This window comes from Ascaphus truei, chromosome 8 (genome assembly GCF_040206685.1).
Source record: "Ascaphus truei isolate aAscTru1 chromosome 8, aAscTru1.hap1, whole genome shotgun sequence".
In the NCBI taxonomy this organism is placed as follows: domain Eukaryota; kingdom Metazoa; phylum Chordata; class Amphibia; order Anura; family Ascaphidae; genus Ascaphus; species Ascaphus truei.
This window is the reverse complement of record NC_134490.1, coordinates 43,261,314-43,283,874: the sequence shown is the minus strand read 5'-3', so window position 1 is coordinate 43,283,874 and position 22,561 is coordinate 43,261,314. Positions and strand designations below refer to the sequence as shown.

At 42.1% G+C, this 22,561-nt stretch overlaps 2 protein-coding genes across 11 annotated transcripts in view; one reads left to right on the top strand and one right to left on the bottom strand.

The window, feature by feature from the left end:
* LOC142501619 (FYN-binding protein 1-like) overlaps positions 1–13,706 on the bottom strand; it is a 114,888-nt gene extending 101,182 nt beyond the window's left edge. For 2 of the 4 annotated variants that reach the window (XR_012803528.1, XM_075611734.1), the window contains exon 1: positions 13,533–13,705. Coding sequence is in view for 2 of the 4 variants with exons in the window: in XM_075611734.1 (XP_075467849.1) it covers positions 13,533–13,535 (3 nt within the window). In the remaining 2 variants the exon portion in view is untranslated. Of the gene's footprint in view, positions 1–13,532 lie in introns of all 4 variants that reach the window. The other 2 variants (XM_075611735.1, XM_075611736.1) reach the window with 1 other exon arrangement.
* Positions 1–22,561, top strand: part of LOC142501618 (excitatory amino acid transporter 5-like) — a 74,619-nt gene that overhangs the window by 22,115 nt on the left and 29,943 nt on the right. For 3 of the 7 annotated variants that reach the window (XM_075611726.1, XM_075611728.1, XM_075611727.1), the window contains 4 exons: positions 18,941–19,249; positions 19,818–20,010; positions 21,851–21,930; positions 22,540–22,561. The exon at positions 22,540–22,561 is cut by the window's right edge and continues 191 nt beyond it. In XM_075611726.1, the coding sequence (XP_075467841.1) occupies positions 19,831–20,010; positions 21,851–21,930; positions 22,540–22,561 (282 nt within the window). In that variant the 5' untranslated portion in view covers positions 18,941–19,249; positions 19,818–19,830. Of the gene's footprint in view, positions 1–10,295; positions 10,393–18,940; positions 19,250–19,817; positions 20,011–21,850; positions 21,931–22,539 lie in introns of those variants that run through there. The other 4 variants (XM_075611729.1, XM_075611732.1, XM_075611731.1 and 1 more) reach the window with 4 other exon arrangements.

Below are 22,561 nucleotides of genomic sequence, written 5' to 3'. Positions count from 1 at the left end.
GTCCCAATCAAATGCAGAGATCCCCTGTTAATCCGATGGGTCATTAAATCTGCTTTGGGCTACCTCGCAAGGTTTTTGATCAGCATCTCGAAGTTTTTGGCGATGTGGTCGAATGCAGGTGGCTGTATCTGTATTAGAAGTTAAATAAATTGAAAACAAGAAGTGGTACAGTGCCTGACTCAGACATTCCAAACTGCCATACAAGTTGTGGTTAATTAATGAAATGCCTGGGTAAACAGGTAGGTCTTGAGCCGAACTGTACGAGGCAAAATGTTCAAAAGAGTGAACGCTGAATGGCTAAAAGCTCAGGCCCCAAATGAAGTCAAGGAAAAAAGTTTCTATAATACTTATGGTATACAAAGTACATTTAAAAAATAAATCCTCTTTATTTTATAAACAAAATAGTGGCGCAAGTTTGTAAAATAAAGTATTGTCACTCTGGATTTGGAAATATAAGTAGAAATCATCCGTATCACACAATATTATTACACTTTGATCACTAATTTATATTTTATATGAAGAATAGCTTTGCAGTTAGACTTTTGGGGCCTAAATTTGCAAAGATTGCATGGAATAATATCCCCGAATTTACAATACATGCTGCTTCTGTTAATCACGGATTAGAAGCACATATCTGATTAAAAAATTAAGCAAAAAAAAATCTACATTTTTCTTTTATTATCGTGAAAGAAGGATGGGTAGCTATGGTGGTTCCTTCTTCCATCTAGTAAAGTACCGGTAACAAAGTATGAAGAAGGATTAGGTAGTATGATAGCGTTTATTGTACCAACAGAGTTGCTAAATTACAAGTTTTGAAACCTCACCTGGTGCTTCATCAGGTTTGTGTTTCTTTAAAAGTCTTGTAGAAATTGTAAAACAACAAAAATCATGGTGAAATTTGCCAAATTTCGCAAAAACATTATTGCAGAAGTTTGGGATTTTAGCAAGTTTTGCAAACATTGTGAATGTCTACATTTCACCACTCATTCGCCATCAAGGTTTTTTTTATTTTTTTTTTTGAAAGGAAAATGCCTTGTAAATAAATCAGCATACGGTATATCTATACATTTTAAAAGGGTGATAAACAGATTAAACTCTTGAGGTCTCAAAAGCGCATGAAACACTTTATGTTGGTCCATTAAATTGTACAACAACCTAGTATTTATATATGAAATTAATAAAACTAACATTACAATTCTCTGGCTTATCTAAGGATTATTCAAAATGCTTTAAAGTCATTTACCTTACATTCATTTTCATGGCACAAAAGCAAATGGAAAAAAGCAGAGCACTACCAAGTGATGAATGACGAGATCCAGAGAGGGCTCACATGTAAAAAATGAAAGGCTTTCTTGGATCATACAAGACTCCCAACAAAGTAAAATACGCACCAACGCAAGCGTGACGTAACGCGTCTGGGTCCCGTATTGGCTGTGGAGTTTTTTTTTTTAACAAATACAACTTTAATAGTCCTCAATAAAGAACAACCATTAATATTTAATATTTAGAGTCAGCGAGGTTGCGGCGCCATGTGCACGGGTGCCAACGAACGCGCGTCCCTTGTGGGATCGCGCGATCCAGCAAAACCATAAGGTTAAAGAAAAAAACAATCTTTAATAAATTGACAACACTGAATAAATCCCTATGCCATTGAGTGTGGCGAAATGTATACAACAAAAGACAGATACCCAATGCTACATCCAATGTGACAAAATATTTTATGTATAGATATGTATTTTGTCACATTGGATGTAGCATTGGGTATCTCTGTCTTTTGTTGAATACATTTGGTTCTGGTGTTAGAGCTTATTTATAAAATATTTTACCAGGAAGTAATACATTGAGAGTTACCTCTCGTTTTCAAGTATGTCCTGGGGAAAATGGTTAAAGCTCACTCCATTTCACCTTCCACACTCATGGGAACTTGCATGCAGTTTGATTGCGACAAATCTAATACAGGGTGCTTTTCCTGGTATTATACAGGTTAATAAGAGCTTCAATCAGACTTAGAACTATGCAACTAATTTTGACAGATTTATTATAAATCATTCTTCCTGGTAATGTACAGGTTATTAAGAATTTATATTAGTGTTAGGACCCTTGAGACGTGGTCTGCCTTGGAGGGGCTCAACGGCTTACGACACTGGCCAAACAGTTAAACTAAAAGACTATTTTATTAAAAAAAAATATATATATATATATATATATATATGCACTGTACCGTGTATTTGTGTCAATGGATGTGCATTGAGCTCTGTCTGTGTTTCATGTTCTGTCTCTGGTTTTAAATATATATTGCCATGCTCAGTAGCACTCCTCTTTGACACTTATACGCATATATATATATATATATATATATATATATATATGTTGTGGTTATTTTGGGGGTTCAATATGAGCTTATAAGGGGTTCTGTATGTTTTACTCGGGGGATAGACGGTCAGAAAATTTAGGAAGATTTAATGGGATTGCCCTTCTTTCTCTCGCCTCCCCTCGCCTGCAGAACGCAAATTTAATTTCTGTTTACTCGGAATGGAGAACCAGTCAAGAAACTACAATTATCGTTGAGATCTCTAACATATAACAGGCTGCAAATTTCTCTTCCAATCTATGGAGAGGTATCTCTCCCCACTGGGCACTAACATGTCACAAAAATCTCAAAAAGCTTAACGAGGAGATAAAGTGAAATGAAAAGGTACGCTGAAAGCCTCTGACCCCACCGTACCTCTGCACAGAACCCAGACCAACCTGATATGACAATGTTTACAGAGGCATTAGAACAAATGAGTCAGACCATAATATCTAATATGAATCAGCGGTTGGCAGAATTCACGGCTGAGATTAGCACAATTACTAGGCAGCTTACTGAGTATACCTGTAGTATCAGCAATGTGGAGACAAGTGTCTTCTATAGAGAGGACAAATCTACCTCTCAAATGCTGCTCATGGATGAGCTAGAGAGACAAAACTCCAAGTTGGAGAACAAGATCGATGACCTGGAAAACAGGTCAAGAAGAAACAATATAAGAATTTTAGCTATCGCTGAAGAAGTCAAACCAACAGACCTTATCTCTTTAGCCTCCGAGTACCTCCCCAGGCTCCTAAAGATGGATGACGAGCTTGTCCCAGTCAAAATTGAGAGAGAATAGAGATTGGGCCCAGAGAGCGATAACTGCTCCAAGACTGCTCGTCCCAGACCTGTTTTGATCAAAGTCCTGGATTTCCGGGACATGGTCGCAATGCTGAGAGCCTATAGAAAAATACACTAACCTTATTTTAAGAGAAACAAATGCTTTATTTTACAAGACATTTCTGCAAATCTCAGCAATAAAAAAAAGAGAATTGTCCCCTATCTGCTCCACTCTCTACAAAAAAGGGATCAAGTTCGCTCTAATCTATACGGCAATTCTTAGATTATTTCTGGATGAAGGAGTTCAATTTTTCAACTCACCAAAAGATGCAGAGCATCTGATTCAAGAAACTCCCAATGGAAATTAAGTTGGGAAGATTTGAGAACGATTTCATATATCTCGACTCCCTACTGTTGCCTAATGTTGGTCCACAGGGACCTACTGTAAATGTTCGTTTGAGTTAACATTTTTAATAGCCTATGGAAAAAGAAGTGTATTAACGATATGTAAATTAATAGTAACATTAAGTAGAATGGTTGTGATAAATGTTTTGCTGGCCTGGCGGGGTTAGGAGACTCCCAAGCCCTTAGGCAGTAACCAAGGTTCGAGCTGCCAAGATTAAATGACATAGTGTCATGTCAATTATAATATCTGTTCCCATATCTGATGTAGTTACCCCTTCCCTTCTTTCCCTCCCCCCTCGTCTTTTTTGGTTTTTCTCTTATCTTTACAAAGGCTATTGGCCACGTAGCTCAACTACAGAACTGTTCCTACGGCAAGGTTTCCTTTCATTTCTAATAGGATGGTTAATATAACTTCCTGGAATGTGGGAGGTATCAACTCTCCAACGAAAAGAAAAAAGATACTCACTCACTAACCTGAAAAGGTTAGGAATAGGTATAGCTTTCTTACAAGAGTCCCACCTGGCACAGGCGGAGCATGAAAAATTGAAATAAGGTTGGGTCATGCTTTCCCTCACATTATAACAGTAAGAAAAGGGGGATTCCACATGCAGCACTTATCACCTGAGATCAGACTCCAAAACACTGTTCATGGTCCCAAGGCTCAACAAAGTATCTGGCCGTTCCTCCTTCTCTTACCGTGCACCCCAAAACTGGAACAACCTACCAGAGACTCTCACATCCACCACCAGTTTAAGTTCTTTCAAATCTAAGGCTGTCTCACATTTTAATCTGGTCTGTAACTGTTTCATACGCCCATAATATATATTTTCTTTAACTGTGCATGCAATGTCTTGTATATAATGTATACCCTGTTCATTTATGTAACTGTACTTGTAAACATGTATTATTTGTTTTAACTCTGTGCCCAGGACATACTTGAAAATGAGAGGTAACTCTCAATGTATTACTTCCTGGTAAAATATTTTATAAATAAATAATTTGAACTGGATACACAGATCCGCAATCAACAGGGCAGATTTATAGCTATCTCAGGAAAATTGAGGGGTATTAAGATTTCCATGACGAATATTTATGCACCAATGGTTTATGACCGGTCTTTTTTCTCTTCTCTTTTGGGTAAACTAGCATCTTTAGTCACTAATCACCAGATTATTTAGGGGGAGATTTCACATAGTGCAAAATCCAATTTTAGATATATCAACCTCCATATCTAAATCCAAAAGAATGCAATACAAAATCAAAAGTTACTCTATATTCATTTTCTCAAAAAACAACTAAATGTTGTAGATCCCTGGAAGTTGATCTACCCTCTCGAGAGAGACTATATCTGTGTTTCGTAGGCACACAACACATTGTTGTGTACTGACTACTTGTTGGTCTAAACCCCTCTCCTTTCACAAAATCTCAAAGGCTTTGATTCAAAATGCATGCATGTCAAATCATTCCCCTTTTGGTCTTCAATTACAACAAGATCCGGACCCTAATGTCTTGAGAACATGATCCGTCCCCTCAAAGCTGCTGACTCAGACCAGTTTTGGAACAGTAGTGCAGAATAAATTGGAGCAGTATAAAGAATATAATACCGAACACATTGGGGACTCGTTCTTGTTTTTGGAAACTGCAAAGGTGGTTCAAACAGGTGATATTATATCGTATGTATTGCCCGGGCCCCCTGCGCGGCCGTCGGGGCCGCCGAGGGGGGGACAAAAGGTAATGGTGTCCCGGGCCTGAAGGCTGGGTGGGCTCGGCGGCTGGTTCTGCAATTGGCCCTGACCTCTGGCCAGGTCCGGCTGCCGGACACCCACATGGACTAAATGGCACAGATAATCCACCAGGGTACCCATGAGTAGAGGTGTGCAAAGCCAATACCCACAAAGAATTGCTCGACCTCATCTTTCTGGAGCAATTTTATCAGAGATGTCTGCCAGAGGTCGGGAGTGGGTCATTGACCACAAGCCGGCAAGCTGCGAGTAGGCATCCGTCTTGGCAGATGAGTTTGTGACCACACGTCCCCAGCATAAGAAGTGGGGGGCACCACCGGTGGCAACCCCTGCTGGTCAGGCAGGTAAGCCCGCAGAGGACAAAGCCTTCCACTGGAGGAGGTGCAGTCAAACCTGCAGGGTTTGCCCATGAAGCACGGTGCTACCAGTGCAACCAGACTGGGCATCTGAAGCCTGATTGCCCTGACTTGCACCATTCCAAACACCCCAATCCAGGCTCACACATTCAAGCAGCAAAACCAGTCACCTCCGTGGGACTAGCACCAACTGAGGAGTAGCGAGCAACCGTCCAACAGGTCCAGCAGCGGACCCAGACTGTGGTCCCTACACCCTCTACAGGCGGCACCGCAGTGTAGGCAAATGGGCACCCAGTTGCAGCCATCGGGCTGCAAGCGAATGATGTCCGGAGGAAACATTTGCGACCAGTGACCATCGGAGATAGCCAGCCAGCCTGCCTGATCGACTCTGGTGCTACAGTTACTCTGGTGTGACCTGATATGGTCAGCCCAGAGGTTCTGCTCCCTGGACCATAGATGCAGGTCACCATGCCAGACGGGGACCTCGGTCAATCCAGACCGCCCGTGTGTTTCTCGACTGGGGTGCCGGTTGAGTCATAAGAGATGTGGGTGTTTTGCCAGTGTTGGATACTGAGATGCTACTCTGTAACGACCTGGGACACCTCATCTGCTCTTTTTCCAACGTAGATGCTCCTGTGGCTGCAGTCACAAGGAGCCGAAGTCGGATACTTGCCCAGGGAGGGGAGCCTTTGGTACCCCTGCCCACTGAGGATATCACCATCCCCCTGCATTTGGGACCACCGATTCCTGAGGTTCTTGCGGACACCGGCCAGGTAAACCACAAAGAGTCTGTACTGTGTCCTGACCTCCCTTCCAACCTCCCTGGTTCACCATCCCGGGACCTAGTGACTGAGGATGTGGCCGGAGATGGATACACGGTTCAGAGAGGCAGTACAGTCTGATCCTGGCTTAGAGGGCATGAGACTCCGGGCGTCCAAGTCTGCCTCTGAGAGTGGGTCGGATCGGTATCCCTGGCACCATGGGCTCCTGTACAGAGAGCAAGCTCTGGGTGCTCCAGACAGAGTATGGACAGGGAAAAGACAGTTAGTGGTACCCGAGGAGTATAGGCAGCAGTTATTGCAGGTAGCCCACTCCTTCCCACTAGCGGAGCATCAGGGGGTCCCCCGCATCAGATCCTGGCTATTGCAGCAGTTGTACTGACTGGCATCGCGGGCAGTGGCAGATTTTTGTCCCTCCTGTGATGCCTGCCAGCGGGTAGGCGTAGGGTGATTGTGTGAGAGTCCTCCTGAGACCACTAACGGTGATCCTTTTCAGATGGTAGCGGTCGACATTGTGGGACCTCTTATAGTTCCTAAATGGACGGGGAAGTGCTACATCCTCACGGTGGTTGATTTTGTGACACGATAGCCTGAGGCTGTGGCACTGACCCCGATTGAGGTTACTAAGGTAGCGGCAGCTTTGATAGGGATTTTTTGCCAGAGTAGGGTTCCCTAGCGAGATTCTAACAGAACAGGGAAGACAATTCATGGCTAAATTGCTCCACTGTCTCTGAAAGGCGTGTGGGGTGACAACCCTCTGCACAACTCCTTACCACCCCCAGACAAATGGACAGTGTGAGCAGTTCAATGAAGCAGATGCTGTGAACCTATGTAGAAGCTCAAAGATCTTTTTGTTCGCAGCTGCAGCAGATTCAATCTCAACCACCCCAGTGTACATCTGCGTTGCCCCAAAGGCGGACAGCCTCATGGGGCTCCCCAAGAACTGCTCGCCTCTGCACAGGACCAGCGTGCTAAGGGTTAACATGTGCTTGTACTTTGTGGAACGTCAACCCCCACCACTGGAATGTTAAGGCAAGAGGACACAAAGATCTTTTTGTTCACAGCTGCTGCAGATTCAATCTCAACCAGCGGACAGCTGAAGGGCAGCCAAAGGTCGTGAGCTGTTTGCTGCCATTCGGTGATTTTAAACCTGTCATTCGGTGATTTTAAACCTGCTCTATTTCAATCTGAAACTCATAAGCCCTTTATCCCTTGTACCCAATTTTCCAACTCTCTGTACATGAAATGTCTGTGAATTCACTGTATAACCCTGTTCTTTTAATGTAACCATGTATTTTTTATAACTCTGTGCCCAGAACATACTTGAAAACGAGAGGTAACTCTCAATGTATTACTTCCTGGTAAAACATTTTTATAAATAAATAAAAGCTGAACAGGGAGACTGCGAGACTCATTTACAGCATTTGCTGTTTGCATACCGAGAGGTACCGCTAGAGTCCACCGGGGTCTCACCTTTTGAGCTCCTATACAGTTGCAGGGTCCGTTGATTGCTTGACCTGTTCCATGAGGGATGGGAAGGGGAGAATACTACTACAGATGCTTCTGTGCTACAGTATGTAGTAACTCTCAGAGACCGGTTAGACCGGCTCATGGGGTTGGCACAGGCTAACCTCAGGTATGCTCAGACCAAGCAGAAGAGTTGGTATGCTCAAAATACCTTAAATACGGAGTTCATCCCTGGGCAGCAACTGCTTGTTCTGAAACCCACTCGGCTGAACAAACTCATGGCTGCCTGGGCTGGCCCGTATTAGGTACTCCGGCAGATGAACGAGTCTAACTATGTTGTACAGTTAGATTAGGAGACAGGGAGACATAGAACCTATCACATTTACATGTTGAAGTAGTATTTCCAGAGTGCGGCATCGGTGCTGGCTATCTGTAGCCCACCGTTGGGGGAACCCGGCAAGCCCAGCTCTGCCCGACCTCCTAGGGGAAGCTAGGATGGGGGGCACAGTAGAGCAGGTAGGGATAGGTACCCAGCTCGAGGCTCCCCAGTGGGTGCAAGCATGAGCTATGTTAGAACAGTACACGGACCTGTTCACGGATAAGACGGGCAGGACCCATATCACTGATCACCCAGTCCACACCAGGGATTAGAGACCTCTGCATAAGAATGCCTATCGGGTATCAGCAAAGGTGAAGCGTAGCATAGAGGAGGAGGTAGAGGAGATGCTGGCCCTAGGGGTAATAGTACCATCTCAGGGTCCTTGGGCTTCCCCAATAGTCCTGGTACCTAAGAAGGACGGGACCACTCGGTTCTGTGTGGGACTACCGGCAGCTCAATGCTCAGATGGTGTCTGATGCCTATCCCATGCCCCGCATGGATGAGCTTTTAGATGAGCTTGCGGGGGCAAGGTATCTGACTACCATGGATTTGTCCAGTGTGTACTGGCAAATCCCTCTGACCCAGGAGGTGCAGGATAAGTCAGCTTTCATCACTCCGAGTGGCTTATATGAATTTTTGGTTATACAATTTGGGGTGAAGAATGCCCCGGATACCTTCCAATGCCTGGTCAATAGGTTGCTGGAGAGGATGCAGGGTTTTGCAAGGACAGACCAGGATGACATAGCTGTGTTTAGCAATTCCTGGGAATCACATTTACTACACGTAGCAGCGGTGCTGAAAAGGATAGGAGAACAGGGCTGACACTCAAACCCTCTAAGTGTTTAGTTGGGATGGCAGAGGTACTGTACCTTGGGCATAGAGTAGTGGGGGGGCATATCAAGCCGGAGCCAGCTAAGGTTGAGGCAATTCTTGAGTGGCCAGTGCCCCAAACCAAAAAGCAAGTTATGGCTTTCTTAGGCACCGCTTGCTAGTATAGGGAGTTTGTTCCCCAGTACAGTGCCCTGGGATTATACATGTCAAAAATAAAGTGACCCCTGCTTTTCCTTTTTACATGTTTCCTTTGCCCTAGAACTGTGAAATTTCATATGTGCAAGTTTTAGGTGGGATATTTGGGTAGAAATGCAATTATTTTGTTTGCCAAAGTTACAGGTAGTCCTTTAATTCTCCCCCGCAAGCAGGCCTGATTTGCTTGTACATGTGGTGAATTACACCGGGGCAACCCAGTGTCCCCCAGACTCCTGAGTTTCGAGCCCAAATATCCCAACCCCATTTCCCTTATAAGTATAAGGTTCCCCAAAGTCCATACTTCATTAAAGTGTACTTTGTAATGTTTTATACATTTGTTATAAGACTCTATACAGTCAGCCAGGGCATCTGCATAGACACCAGCATGTCTATATAGGGTCCGTAGTTCAAGAGGAGAGGATGTCCAGAGGTGAGAAGACTGTTTGTTGGGTGAGGAAGGGTGAATTACCAGGTCCAGAGAACAAAGGGCACCCCGTGGGGACACCATTTGTATCTGCCAGACTTGATGGAGCCTGCCTAGTGGGTGGCAATGAGCTAGCTGGGGAAGATACAGCTCGTAGGCACTTCTCTCAATGGATAAATCATATTTTCCACACACCCGGATTTTTTGAGCCGGCTTGGTACGCCGGCCTCCTCTGACGTCAGTCAAAGAATGAATCCCTATTCCTATATGCTGGCGGGGAGGAATTCCCACGCTCTGATTGGTCACTGAACATAGCTCAGCGGAGGGTATGTAAGGAGAAGCAGAATATGAAAAAGTTCCTAGCAGATAATAGACTAGAGACACAACATTTAAAATTGAGGAACAGTCCATGGCAATGAAAAGCCTTATCAAAAATGATTTTGTTCAACATCTATATCGTCCAATTCACTAAATAAAAAGGCCTCATTATTGTGGGATAGACATTAACTCAAAACAAGTGTGTAAATATATATTAATAAATATTATTGTCTTACATTATACAACTTGCCTTCTTGTCCCATAGATGCAGTCTGCAGGAGAGCCAAACATGGAGTAAAAACATACCTTTATTCATGATTATAGGCTAAAGCAGTAAAATTCCGGCCATTCCTTTTTCCTACACAGGTATATACACTGATAAAAATAAATGACTATAAACGTATCTTTTTTATGAAAAATTTAAAATAAGCCTACATTTAGCCTATAATAGTAATAATCCCCTCAGAACAGGGCATTACTGGCCAATAATGCCCTGTTCTTCAGGGATTATTACTTAATTAAAGGACAGTTGTGTTCCAAACATGATGGCTGGCAGCCCAAGACACCCACTGTACACATGATGTGCGTTCAACTGGTTTCGGCACATGCACCTTTGTCGGACTTAATGCGTACTCCCTTATGTTCACATATTTATATACTTAGCTAATAATTCATCAATTCCATGATTAAAACATGTTTATAACAATAAATTCTTATACAAATATAAATCCCCCAAATGATATAAAAACGACTGCATTTTATGTTAAAACATATAACTCCCCATTTGTAATAATTGAGTCCTGGATATTTTAAAGCCCTCAGTTCCTAATACATATTTCTGCTCTTGAGTGGTTGATGAAAAGTCCGTCCTCTCAATTGTAAAACTACATTTTTGAAACAATACATTTTAAAGATGATTCTGATTTGTGTCCTGCTAGATGGAAGAGTTAAACCATAGCAGTATTAACTTGCAAACACGTTAGCTATACTAGAGAAACAGGCTGAGCCTATTTCAACTCTGGTTTTGTCTTGATCACATCTACAATAGTTAATTATTATACAAGCCAAGTAAACAGAAGCCGAGAAACGCCTTCTGACAAAAAAAACAAAAACATTGTGTAATCAATCTGTTGGATTTGCCTACGGTTTCCCCTTATACTACAGTACTTTGAGTTCACAAGTTTAAAAAAATATATATGTCAACATTGGTGTAACTTTATTGCACAAAAGGAAGCTAGATTAGGAAATTGTAACATTTTATCCTAGACCAGTTTAAAGGAGAGCTACAAATGTTTCTGATTTTGTAACTAAGTGAGCATTGTGAGTGTAAGGCTAAGGCCCCACTCCCTCAGTCAGCGCGCCCACACTGCAGACAGGCAGGGCGCTGACAGACACAGACCGTGATATGCGGTCTGTAGGGAGCGGGAGCCGGGGCTGGAGTGGGAGGGAGGGGCGTGGTATAAGCGGAGGGGGGCGTGGTTTAAGCGGAGGGACCCGCTACCCCCCCCCCCCTCCACGGGCTCGGGCTCCCGGGCTGCAGGAGGGAGCTGCTGCAGGCTGCCCTACTCACACGCTGACACTCAGGCACACACACACACACTCAGGCACACACAGACACACAGACAGGCACTCATGCACACACAGGCACTCACGCACTCAGGCACAAACATACACACACACAGACAGGCACTCACGCTGCTTTCCCTCCACACTCTCCTCCCCGCTCCCCGAAGCCTCTCCTCCTCCCGAAGCCTCCCCTCCTCATTGTCTCACAGCCACACCACGTGACGCGTCGGCGCTTGGGATTACAATTCTCTTGAATCCCCTAGCGGCTGATGCCTCACAGCGTGTAGTGAGCTGTGCCGTGAGGGGGGACTGGGACCGGCTCGGGAGGATTCCCCTGCTGGTGGGGAACGCTTGTGCGGCCGCCCGCGCCGCCGGGCGCAGCGGGTCCCAGGCCTAAGAAGACTCCACATCCAGAGATTGTAGGCAATTTGTAATTTGGTCATTGTGCACAATGTAAAGAAGATATATTAGGCGCCTCCTTGTTATAAACGTTGTTCTTATTATCAATGTTTCACCTTAATCAAGATACAGTATTCTAACGGTAACCCACAAACGTGTATATATATATATCTATATATATATGTATGTATGTATGTATGTATGTATATATATATATATATATATATATATCATTGATGTGCAAAATGGCACGAAAAAAAGAATCATTTAACCGAACCACCCTTGTGACATGTGAATGACTCTAAAATCAATGGATTCATATACTAACAATTAATAAGAAAAGTGCTTGTACAGTAAAATGTTATAAAAGGTGTAATAAACTGTTATTATCAATGTTTCGGTGCAGCCGCCCCTTTGTCAAGATCCAATGTTTTCATGTTCTAACCCATAAACAGCTATATACTTATACTAGTATAGCTATATACTATACTTTTTGTAGAATAAATGAAGAACAAGAAATGTATACCACCCATGTGAAAAATATATAAATAATAAAAAATTGTATACATTTTTTTTATACAAACATAAGTCTCCTAATTCAAGTTTTATAAGATTACAAAAAAAAATCACAAATGATTATTAATAAATCTCTCCATTAATCAAAGTATATAGCAAGTGGTAAGCACAAGGTGAATGCACTATAGAAAAATATACTAAAAAAAAGAGAATGAGTCAGAAAAACAACGAATGTCCCACTGCAAAAAAAAAATACAGTATGTATATGACTAGAATTGATTTTTTTTTTTATGGATCCAAATTAGCAGCCAGCGATCCGGCACATGCTATGTCCATCCCTCAGTAAAAGTTAGAAGGAACCACATAAGCGGTCAGGGACCAATTACAATTCATACAGTGTTTGTCCCTCCGCAAAGATTACATGGAACCACATTAGCGGTCAGGGCTGCAGTGTACATCATACCACCCCCTCCCCAATTCTGTACTTGGAAGTTGGAACACAAAGAGACCACACATACTGTCTCTGAGCGTCAAGGGAAAAGCTCCTACACCCTTAAGTAGAATATGCATGATGCCTTCTAGTCTAATTCTCATTAAAAAAAAACATGCTAGATGTTGGCAATTGTTCATGGGGATCACTGTGCTGTGAGAGCAGATTCTATAAACCTCCCTCTGTAGAAACTGTTTCTGTGCGTCTCCCCTTCTTGTGTGTTTCCATACCTGTTCCAATACCATGCCTTTAATACTCGCACTACAGCATGTGGTTATATTGTTATGAAATGAGCTGCTACTGGGTTCTCATGTTTCTTAAGATAATATTCTACAGCATCACCTTCCTGGTGTGATACTTGTATAAAGTTATGGTATATCAAACGTAACTAAAATGTAGCAAATTTTGTGGTGCCCAAATATTCCCTCTTAACAGGTTCTCCTAATTGTTCCTGATAGGAGCTTTTACACATTGGCAAGTATAGTTGCTATGAACTGGGCACATTACTAATCTCTTGGAGATACGTGCAACTTACCATATTAAGTTAGGAAGCTCTACTTCACGCTGGCAACTTCGGGTGGGTGAAATGTTCTTGCAAAGAAGGAACATTAAATGAACTTCCATACAGGCAGCAACTCGCATTTTGTAATTGGTTCAGCTTGTGGGCTGTTCAAAGGTTTCCAGCCTGAAAGGAAGCTGTTATCACATTTCTGTATTTCAAAATAGATCATGCAATATCAGGAAGTGTACGTACGTGGTTTATGTCTGTGTGACTAGTCTGTGCTTTTTTGACCTGGATTTTAATTATTTAGAACAATGGGGGTTTCATCTACAAAATCAATAATGTTACAAATAAACCACACCATAAAAACGTAATATAATTTTATGATTTCTTACACTGTTATATAAAACTTAATTTTATCCAAACAATAGTGTATTTAAAGAATTACATTTACTTAATTGTATTTTTTGGGGGCTGCATCTTTTAGAAATATATGATTAATAGCAAAATAACAGGAATTATTGTCTACCATATTGTGATAAATGTTAAAACCACAGTATGAGAAGAGCAAACAGGAGTAACACCCTTCAACAGGTATCATAAAGTTTAAATCCAAATCAATATAAGAAATGTAATATTGTAATGCCCTGTAGCCACTGCTATGGCAATGAAGTGCTACCTACAGTGTGTATGTACTGAGAGGAGTAATAAATAAGAACAAGGAAATCACATGACCGAGGTCACAGATACTCAAGGAAGAATGTACATTTTTGGAGCAAACCCTGGGCTATTAATGCTTAACGTTTAATTTAGCTTTAAAATAATTCACTTACAATCATTTACAAAATTAATAGTGACACTTGTGAAGACATACAACATTAATTTTAATTAAAAAAAACAGTAAAGTGTGGCTAGAACGTGTGAAGTATGTTGGGAAGAGCAATTAATGGATCTATTGATCTGAGGGACAATATACAATACAAGTGGTTGATACAGTTACACTGGTGGTGCTGGTGAATATGCTACCATGTCAATATATGGACACAGCTGTAATAAACTATATACTATACATATAATCATTGCTCAGGTACAGTTGCAAAATCTACATAACATTGACTGCCTGTTAGTTTCGTTGATTAGACAACTATTGATATTACTAATATAGGGAGAAAGCAAATGAGTTTTACTGTTAGCAATCTATGTTGAGTTCATCTAAATTGCTATTGGTAAAGTAGAGCTCTAACAGGCAACTAAATCACTAGATGAACCATTCAGCTGTATTTGTAAAGTCATGTATGAAGATGAGCCTGTGGGGTAAGAGCAGCTAAATGGTGTCTGGCTAATTAACTATGTAGTATATATTCCTTGCAGAACTAAAGCCTCAGCACTCAAACAGCTCTATATATGCTCGCAATCAAGTACACAGGCGTGACAAATTAGGCTATGTTCTGGTTAAATTGTGACTTTTTGCTCACAGGAGCACATGCAAGGCCAGATAATCTAACTTAATGTGTGCTTTAGCTTTGATAAATAGTCTGCTAAATAAAAACACTGATTATATACAGTATACCAATGTTAAGGGAAATTAGGGGAAGTGAGGCTGATTTCAGAGCAAAGGTTTGTGGGGAAGTAAATCCCTGATTGGTGCATCAAAAACCTCTATCATGGGTGGAATTCTTTGAAGGTTATTGACTTTTAATACTTAATGTTAGTAGAACTGTCTTTTATAAATGATTCACAATATAGTTAATAGTCTGTGGTACATGTAACAGCACATATACATGTGGAGTGACTCTTGGTTTCATCTGAAACTTGAGGGGAGAGTGACTCTGAACCAGAGATCCCGCAATGGGCAGCAACCCTGGTAAGCCCCAACCTCCTCTCAATGCCTCTAATTTAGGGAGGGGAGAGGAGGGTGACTCAATTTCAGAGATTTCTGTAGTATGCATAGCTGTTGACACTGTATATTAGGCCGCGCTTATAGTCCCGGCGACGCAACATTGTGTCAAAACAAATGTATTGAATCTGTTGCGTGCGCTTATAGTAGGAGCGACACCGTCACTTTCGCAAGGACTATAAGGGCGGCCTTAAAGGGACCTTTGCACATCCTTTTGTATGGAGTGGTGCCCAAAACTGTACTCCATATTTAAGGTGTAGTCTTACCAATGCTTTATAGAGGGGCATTGTCAAGGGTTGAGCAATGGCTGGTGTGGATCCCAGTGGCAGGAACAGCAGGGAGCGTGGTCGTGGTCACAAGCAGAGGTTGGAGGCAGGCGGCAGATAGTGTGGTCGGGGTCACAAGCAGAGGTTGGAGGCAGGCGGCAGATAGCGTGGTCAAGGTCACAAGCAGAGGTCGGAGGCAGGCGGTAGATAGTGTGGTCAAGGTCACAAGCAGTGGTTAGCAGCGAGGAAACAGGAACATTACAATAGCAATAGCAAAAGCAGTAAACCCAGGAGTTTGTGTGAGTAGGGTGATTTGGGCAATAATGCCAGAGAAATTTTTAATAAAATGTCTATAGAAATGAGCAAAGCTCACAAAGCTCTGAATGTCCTTCTCATTTTGAGGAATTGGCCATTCCACCATGGCTTAAATCTTGCCTGTATCTATACTCAAACCCTCAGGGGAGATAACATAACCAAGAAATTGCATGCTGGTCTTTTCAAATTCAAATTTTTCTAATTTGATGTACAGTTTGTATTTTTGGAGACGCTTTGGGACACTCCGGACATGTTTCTGGTGATCCATGATGTTATCTGAGAAGACTAGGATATCATCCAGGTATGCCACTACAATTTAGTCCAGTAGCTCTCGAAGAACATCATTGATTAAATGCTGGAAAGTAGCAGGAGCATTACAGAGTCCAAAAGGCATTACCAGGTATTCATAGTGCCCATATCGAGTTCGGAAGGTTGTCTTCCACTCGTCACCGGGTCGGATGCGAATCAAATTTATACGCTCCTCGGAGATCTAATTTGGTAAACATCTTAGCTGACCAAATTCTTTCCAATAGTTTGGGAATCAGAGGTAACGGATATCTATTCTTTACTGTGATTTTATTTAGTTCCCGATAGGCAATGTAGGGACATAGTGAACCATCTTTCTTTCCCACGAAGAAGAGAGCAGCACCTGCTGGGGAAGTAGACGGTCGGATGAAATCCTTCGACAGGTTCTCCTGTAGGTAGTCATTGAGGAACTTCAATTCTGACTCTGAGAATAGATTCTTCCGAACGAAATGGCAGCACCCGGTAATAATTCAATGGGGCAGTCATAAGAACGATGTGACGAAAGCGTATCCGCGTTCTTCTTGACACACACATCCAAAAACTCAGAGTATGGTGTTGGCAGTAGATTTTCTTGGATGAGGAAATCTTATGTATTCCCACACACTCTGGTATAGAAGTTTTAGATAGGCAGGCTAGCTGGCAGTGCTCTGAGGGAAATGTGAGTGTCTTGGTCTTCCAGTCAATTAGTGGGTTGTGGATCATGAGTCATGGAATTCCCAGGATCACTGGAAACAAAGGTGTAGGAATAAGACTAAATAAAATCTTCTCCTGATGATTGGGCTCTATGATTAGTGTTAGATTACTTGTTTCATGGGTAACAGGTCCAGAGCTCAAAGGAGAACCGTCAATGACTTCCATCTTTTCTGCTGAAAATGATATCTCTGAGCGGCCTCATTCCACTCAGTTTCGGTAACCCATCTGCAGAATTCAGCGGCGTACTCAGCTGCCGAGCGTCTTCCTTGATGAAGGTTGTTGAAGGTTGCGTCAAATGTTGCACCATGGTTTGGGCCATCAAAAATCAGACTTATGGCTTCGAATGAATCCCTCCAGATCCCTTAATAGTGGGCTATCCTGTTCTAAAAGAGGAGAGACCCAAGCAAAGGCCTCATCCTCGAGCAGGGTGATGATCAGTCCAACCTTGGCTTCGTTGGTATTATAGATTGTGGGCTTTTGCGTAACCAGAATTCTGCATTGATTAAGGAAATCCCAGAAAAATTGTTTTTTTCCCCCAATTTTTTTTCACAAGGGGTACACGGGGCGTGGTTTGCATCAGCACTATGTTTTGAACAGACGTAGCTATTAGAGCTGCACGCAGTTCACGTAGTTCAGCTCTTTCTTCCAAGCGGATGATATGTTCTTCCCAGCCGGCACCATGTTCCTCTATGCGACCAAGACGGTTGAAAACATGTCCTTGTTGTTCTTGGAAGCCAACCATGGTACGCCTGGGTCAGGTCTGTTCCGGCGGAATCCATGGCAGGGCATGTATTTTCTGTCAAGGGTTGAGCAACGGCTGGAGTGGATCCCTGTGGCAGGAACAGCAGGGAGCGTGATCGGGGTCACAAGCAGAGGTTGGAGGCAAGCGGCAGGTAGCGTGGTCAAGGTCACAAGCAGAGGATGGAGGCAGGTAGCATGGTCAAGTTCACGAGCAGAGGCCGGGGGCAGACGGAAGATAGCGTGGTCGAGGTCAGCAGCGAGGAGACAGGAACAATACAACAGCAGTAAACACAGGAACCTAGCAGGAGCAGAGGAACCAGTATTAACAGGCACTGACACAGGAAGGGGAAGTTTTATATAGGCAGGCTGAGAGTTAGAGCACAGGCTCAGAGGTGACAGGTTTCAGGATCTGGAATGACCTTGAGAGAGCAGTCCCGGTGGATAAGCATGGATACTGCAGGCTAGCACATGACAGGCATAATTATGTTTACAAAACTTCCATCCATTGCCTATTTAATGCAAGATAAGACCTTATTTATCTTTGCAGCTACTGCATGAATTTGGGCACTGTTGCTACAGTAAGCCTGCTGTCTATAAGCATTCCTAATTTATCCCCATTAAACTTGGAAGTCGCCTGTTTATTCTTGCTAATTTATTTAATACCTCTGCTCCAATAATCTGCCTGCCCATCTCACACTGAAATGGTCTTATAATTTATTTTCCGATTTTCATTATTATTAAGGTACTTAAATAACTTTTTAAGGGTTGATCTTACTTTCGATTGCAATCCTTAATTTATTATCGATTTTTGGTAATTTGATTTCCCTTTTGCAATTTTTGTTACATTCCTTATAATTCTGTTATGATGCCTCTGTCCCTTATGATTTCAAGAATCTAAACGCCTGCCTCTTCTTTTCTATTTCCTCCCCAACCGGTTTATTTAGCAACATTGGTTTTGACTTATTTCTTTTATACTTATTTACCCAAGGTATACACTGACAAGTGTGCGCTTTTCTAACAATGTTTTAAAGACATCCCATTTATCTTCTACATTTTTTCCTGCAAAAACATCACCCCAATGTGTTCCTCGAAGATTAGTCCTTTGTTTATTCAAATCTGCCTTTCTAAAATGTAAAGTCTTTGTTGAACCCATGTAATTTGGTTTTTGATCATTTATTTTAAAGGAGACCATGTTATGATCACTGTTTTCTAAATGTTCACAGACTTTGTTAGGGGGCTGGATTAGACTGATTCTCCATGAACATAGAGAGCCAGTAAAGAATATCGCAGCAGCCGATTCCACCCTTTCCTCGTGGAGCAGTGCACACGTTCCTTTCCCATATGTATGGTGCTGGAGATGGACGCGCCTGACTAAATCTATGTGAGCGAGAGGCGCGGGAGTGGTAGGTGCGAGGCTGGGAACAGCTGCAAGAAACCCCAATAGATCGGTGACACCTGGGTACAGTCTTCTCACACCAAAGACACTGGACCCTGGATTATGTGGTGATATGCAATATATTCATTTTAATCCTGTAAGGGTATTACTGTTATCCATTTTCTTTCCTTATCTCCCTTTGCAAAGATTTAATGCACCACTGCGCGTCCCTGCACTCTTCTCTTACTTTTTTTTGCTATAACCATCTTGACTTCCAAAATAGAGAAAAACAAGTGCAGAAAACAGCACTAGATTTGTTAAAGAAAAAAAACATTGCTATTAATCAATTCTTTCATAAATCTGATGCCCAGTTCTATCGTCGGGAAACTTCAATAAATAGAATTTATGCAATTGTGCCCCAATTAGCATTATCGCAGTTTAATGAATGACCTCCTTTGGTTCATAACCCTCTCTAATGTTCTGAAAATAGCTTTATCCAATTTCCCTTTGTGTGGTATTAGCAGGGATTGGCAGAGCTCTGTGCTTTGATCTTTTATAAGGAAGGCTCCTTAACTAATGAAGACTCAACCCTGGGGGATTATGGATGTTATCTCGCAGCCAAAGAAAATGCCATGCTGTACACCTGTGTTTAATATGCAGAGCTGACATTGCATTGAACACAAAGATTATTTTATTGTTTCAATACTTTTGAGTCCAAATTTCAGAAAACGTCAACGCATGATGTGGGCATGTATAAAACAATCACTGCTGAGTGTCTTCTCATGCCGATTGTCAAATCTCAACAAATGGGCAAAGGCGTTTTGGATACAGAATGGCCTACTAATTCTTTCTGTGCTCTCTGTCATAACTGGATGCCTGATAGGATTTTTGCTTAGAATTCTGAACCTCAGCGATTTGGTAAGTAGCAATACATTTATTTACAGCAAATACTTTAAAAGAACTGTGGTAACTGCATTGTTACCATGACATTTCTGCTACAGGGACTTGCAGTTAATTATTACTGGAAATATCTCATGTCAACAATAAAAAGGTTATAAAATAAAAATAATAATAATTCTTGCTTAAAAATGTTGTTACATGCTAATGGCAGAGGGGCATTAAGGTTAAACAACTAATGCAGATTATCAGCCATGGATGTTTATGTCACTTTAGACTCGGCAGACCTATAGACATAGAAAGGAGAAAAATTATCAGAGGAAGATTTTAATACATTTGGTTGAAGTGTAATTGTACTAGTGGGTATAGAGCACTAACACTAATTCTCATTTTTTATTTACAAACTAACAATTCCACTTTCCACTAGCATTTTTTTTGTAAAAAAAAAAAAAAAAAGCCTTTTAAAAAGGCTCTTTCTTTCTGTTTTTAGACATAAATATTGTATAAACCAGGGGCGGCCCACCTTTTTTTCAGACAAGTCAATAAAGGGTTACGTGCTCCCTACATCCACTCCCCCCTCCTCTCACTCACTCCCCCCCTCCTCTCACTCACTCCCCACCTCCTCTCACTCACTCCCCACCTCCTCACTCACTCCCCACCTTCTCTCACTCACTCCCCACCTCCTCTCACTCACTACCCACCTCCTCTCACTCCCCCCTCCTTTCACTCACTCCCCCCTCTCACTCACTACCCCCCTCCCCTCACTCACTAGCCCCTTCTCTCACTCACCCCCCTCTTCCTCTCACTCACCCCCCCCCTCCTCTCTCCCTCTCCTCTTTCTCTCCCTCCTCCCGTCTCACCCACTTAGCCCTCCTCTCTCTCAATCCCTCTCTTTCACTCAATCCCCCCCCCCCCGAAGAATTTAACTAGGTCCCCATGGGTGGATGCGGATTGTTTTTGAGGGGGGGGAGGGAGGTGTGAGACGACACCGCAGCTGAGGAGAGCTGAAGAGCCGCTGAGCCCTGAGTATCATCACATGGGCCATTCCAAATGTTATCGGGGGCCACAGGCCTAGGAACTTTGGAACAATGTGTGGTGTGAAAAATGTCTATATCAGACAGAGGAGCACTACTGGTTTAAGCCACTTTGATCACTGATTGTTATAATACTAAACTCCTCTCTCTGACATCATCAAAATCACAAGCTGATGGACTGGTAAACCTGGTAAACCTGGTAAACCTATCATCGGCATTAGCTGAATGGGGTCATTAAAAGGGCACCCCCCCCCGCCCCCCAAAGTCAAGTTGTCATCCAGCGCTCTGGGGATTCCCCCATTATGGAGATATTAATGTATTTTTTTGTTTTTACTTGTACTTGCAAGATAGAAGAAAGAAAGCTGCTGGGTCGCCAAAATGGAAGCTACAATATGTCACTGCTTTTTACTGCTGGAATGCTACTGTCATTATCATTGCGATTATAACTATATAGACTCCTATACAAATACTATAACTTGTGTCTTTTTCTTTGTTATGTATGTGTATATACCTACGTGTGTGTGTGTGTGTGTGTGTGTGTGTGTTGCAGTCACTATAACAATGCCTGAGTATTAATTCATTATACAGAATAAGTTTTGAAAGCAATAATCATATTTGAAGAAATATTTGAATTAACTTTTAAATAGTAGTACAATTTGTTAAGAGCTGGAGTTTGAGTCTCTCTCTCTCTCTCTCTCTCTCTCTCTCTCTCTCTCTCTCTCTCTCTCTCTCTCTCTCTCTCTCTCTCTCTCCATTGATAAGTTTATTCTAGTATTTGTTTTAATTTTTACAAAAATTGGCAACGAACTTCTTGTATCTTATGTTAGGAAAAACAATATTTTTCCTTTCCTGGGGAACTGCTTATGCGAATGTTGAAGATGCTAATTCTACCCCTCATTACTTCTAGGTGAGATATTGAATTTTGTTATTTAAATGCAAGTACTAAAGAAATATGTCTTTAGAATGACAATGGGGTTTCTGGCTTTTGTAATTCAACCCCAGAAAATACAAATAATACCATATGACTATTGACTAGAATAAAATACTTTCAACAATGCAACAGCCAAGGGTCCTATACAATATGCTATGAAACCGCCTTCCCACACTTAACATGTTAACCCCATACACTTGTTTTCAATTCTTGTTTACCTTTTTGGAAAACTGGAATGCAGCCTAATGTACAAACACAAGGAGCAGTGGAAGGAGTAGTAGTAATGTCACTGCCTTTGAAGTTGGTGATCCTGATTCAGACTGATTCAGATCCCAATGGTAGCTAGTGAGACCCTGGGCACATCCCTTTATCTCTCTTGGCTGTATGAGGGAGTTTATTTAAACTGTGATAGATGCAATACACTGCACACTGCCAGTGCTATCTAAACCATTGCTTATTAAAGTATTGCATTTATATATGTATATTTGTATCCTGGATCTAAATATTTGTTATATCATTTAAATATGCACAGTATTGTTTATAGTAAATATCTAAATATTGCTCTCTCTATATATAATATTGTAGTTTGATGTCTGGCCTGTCAACA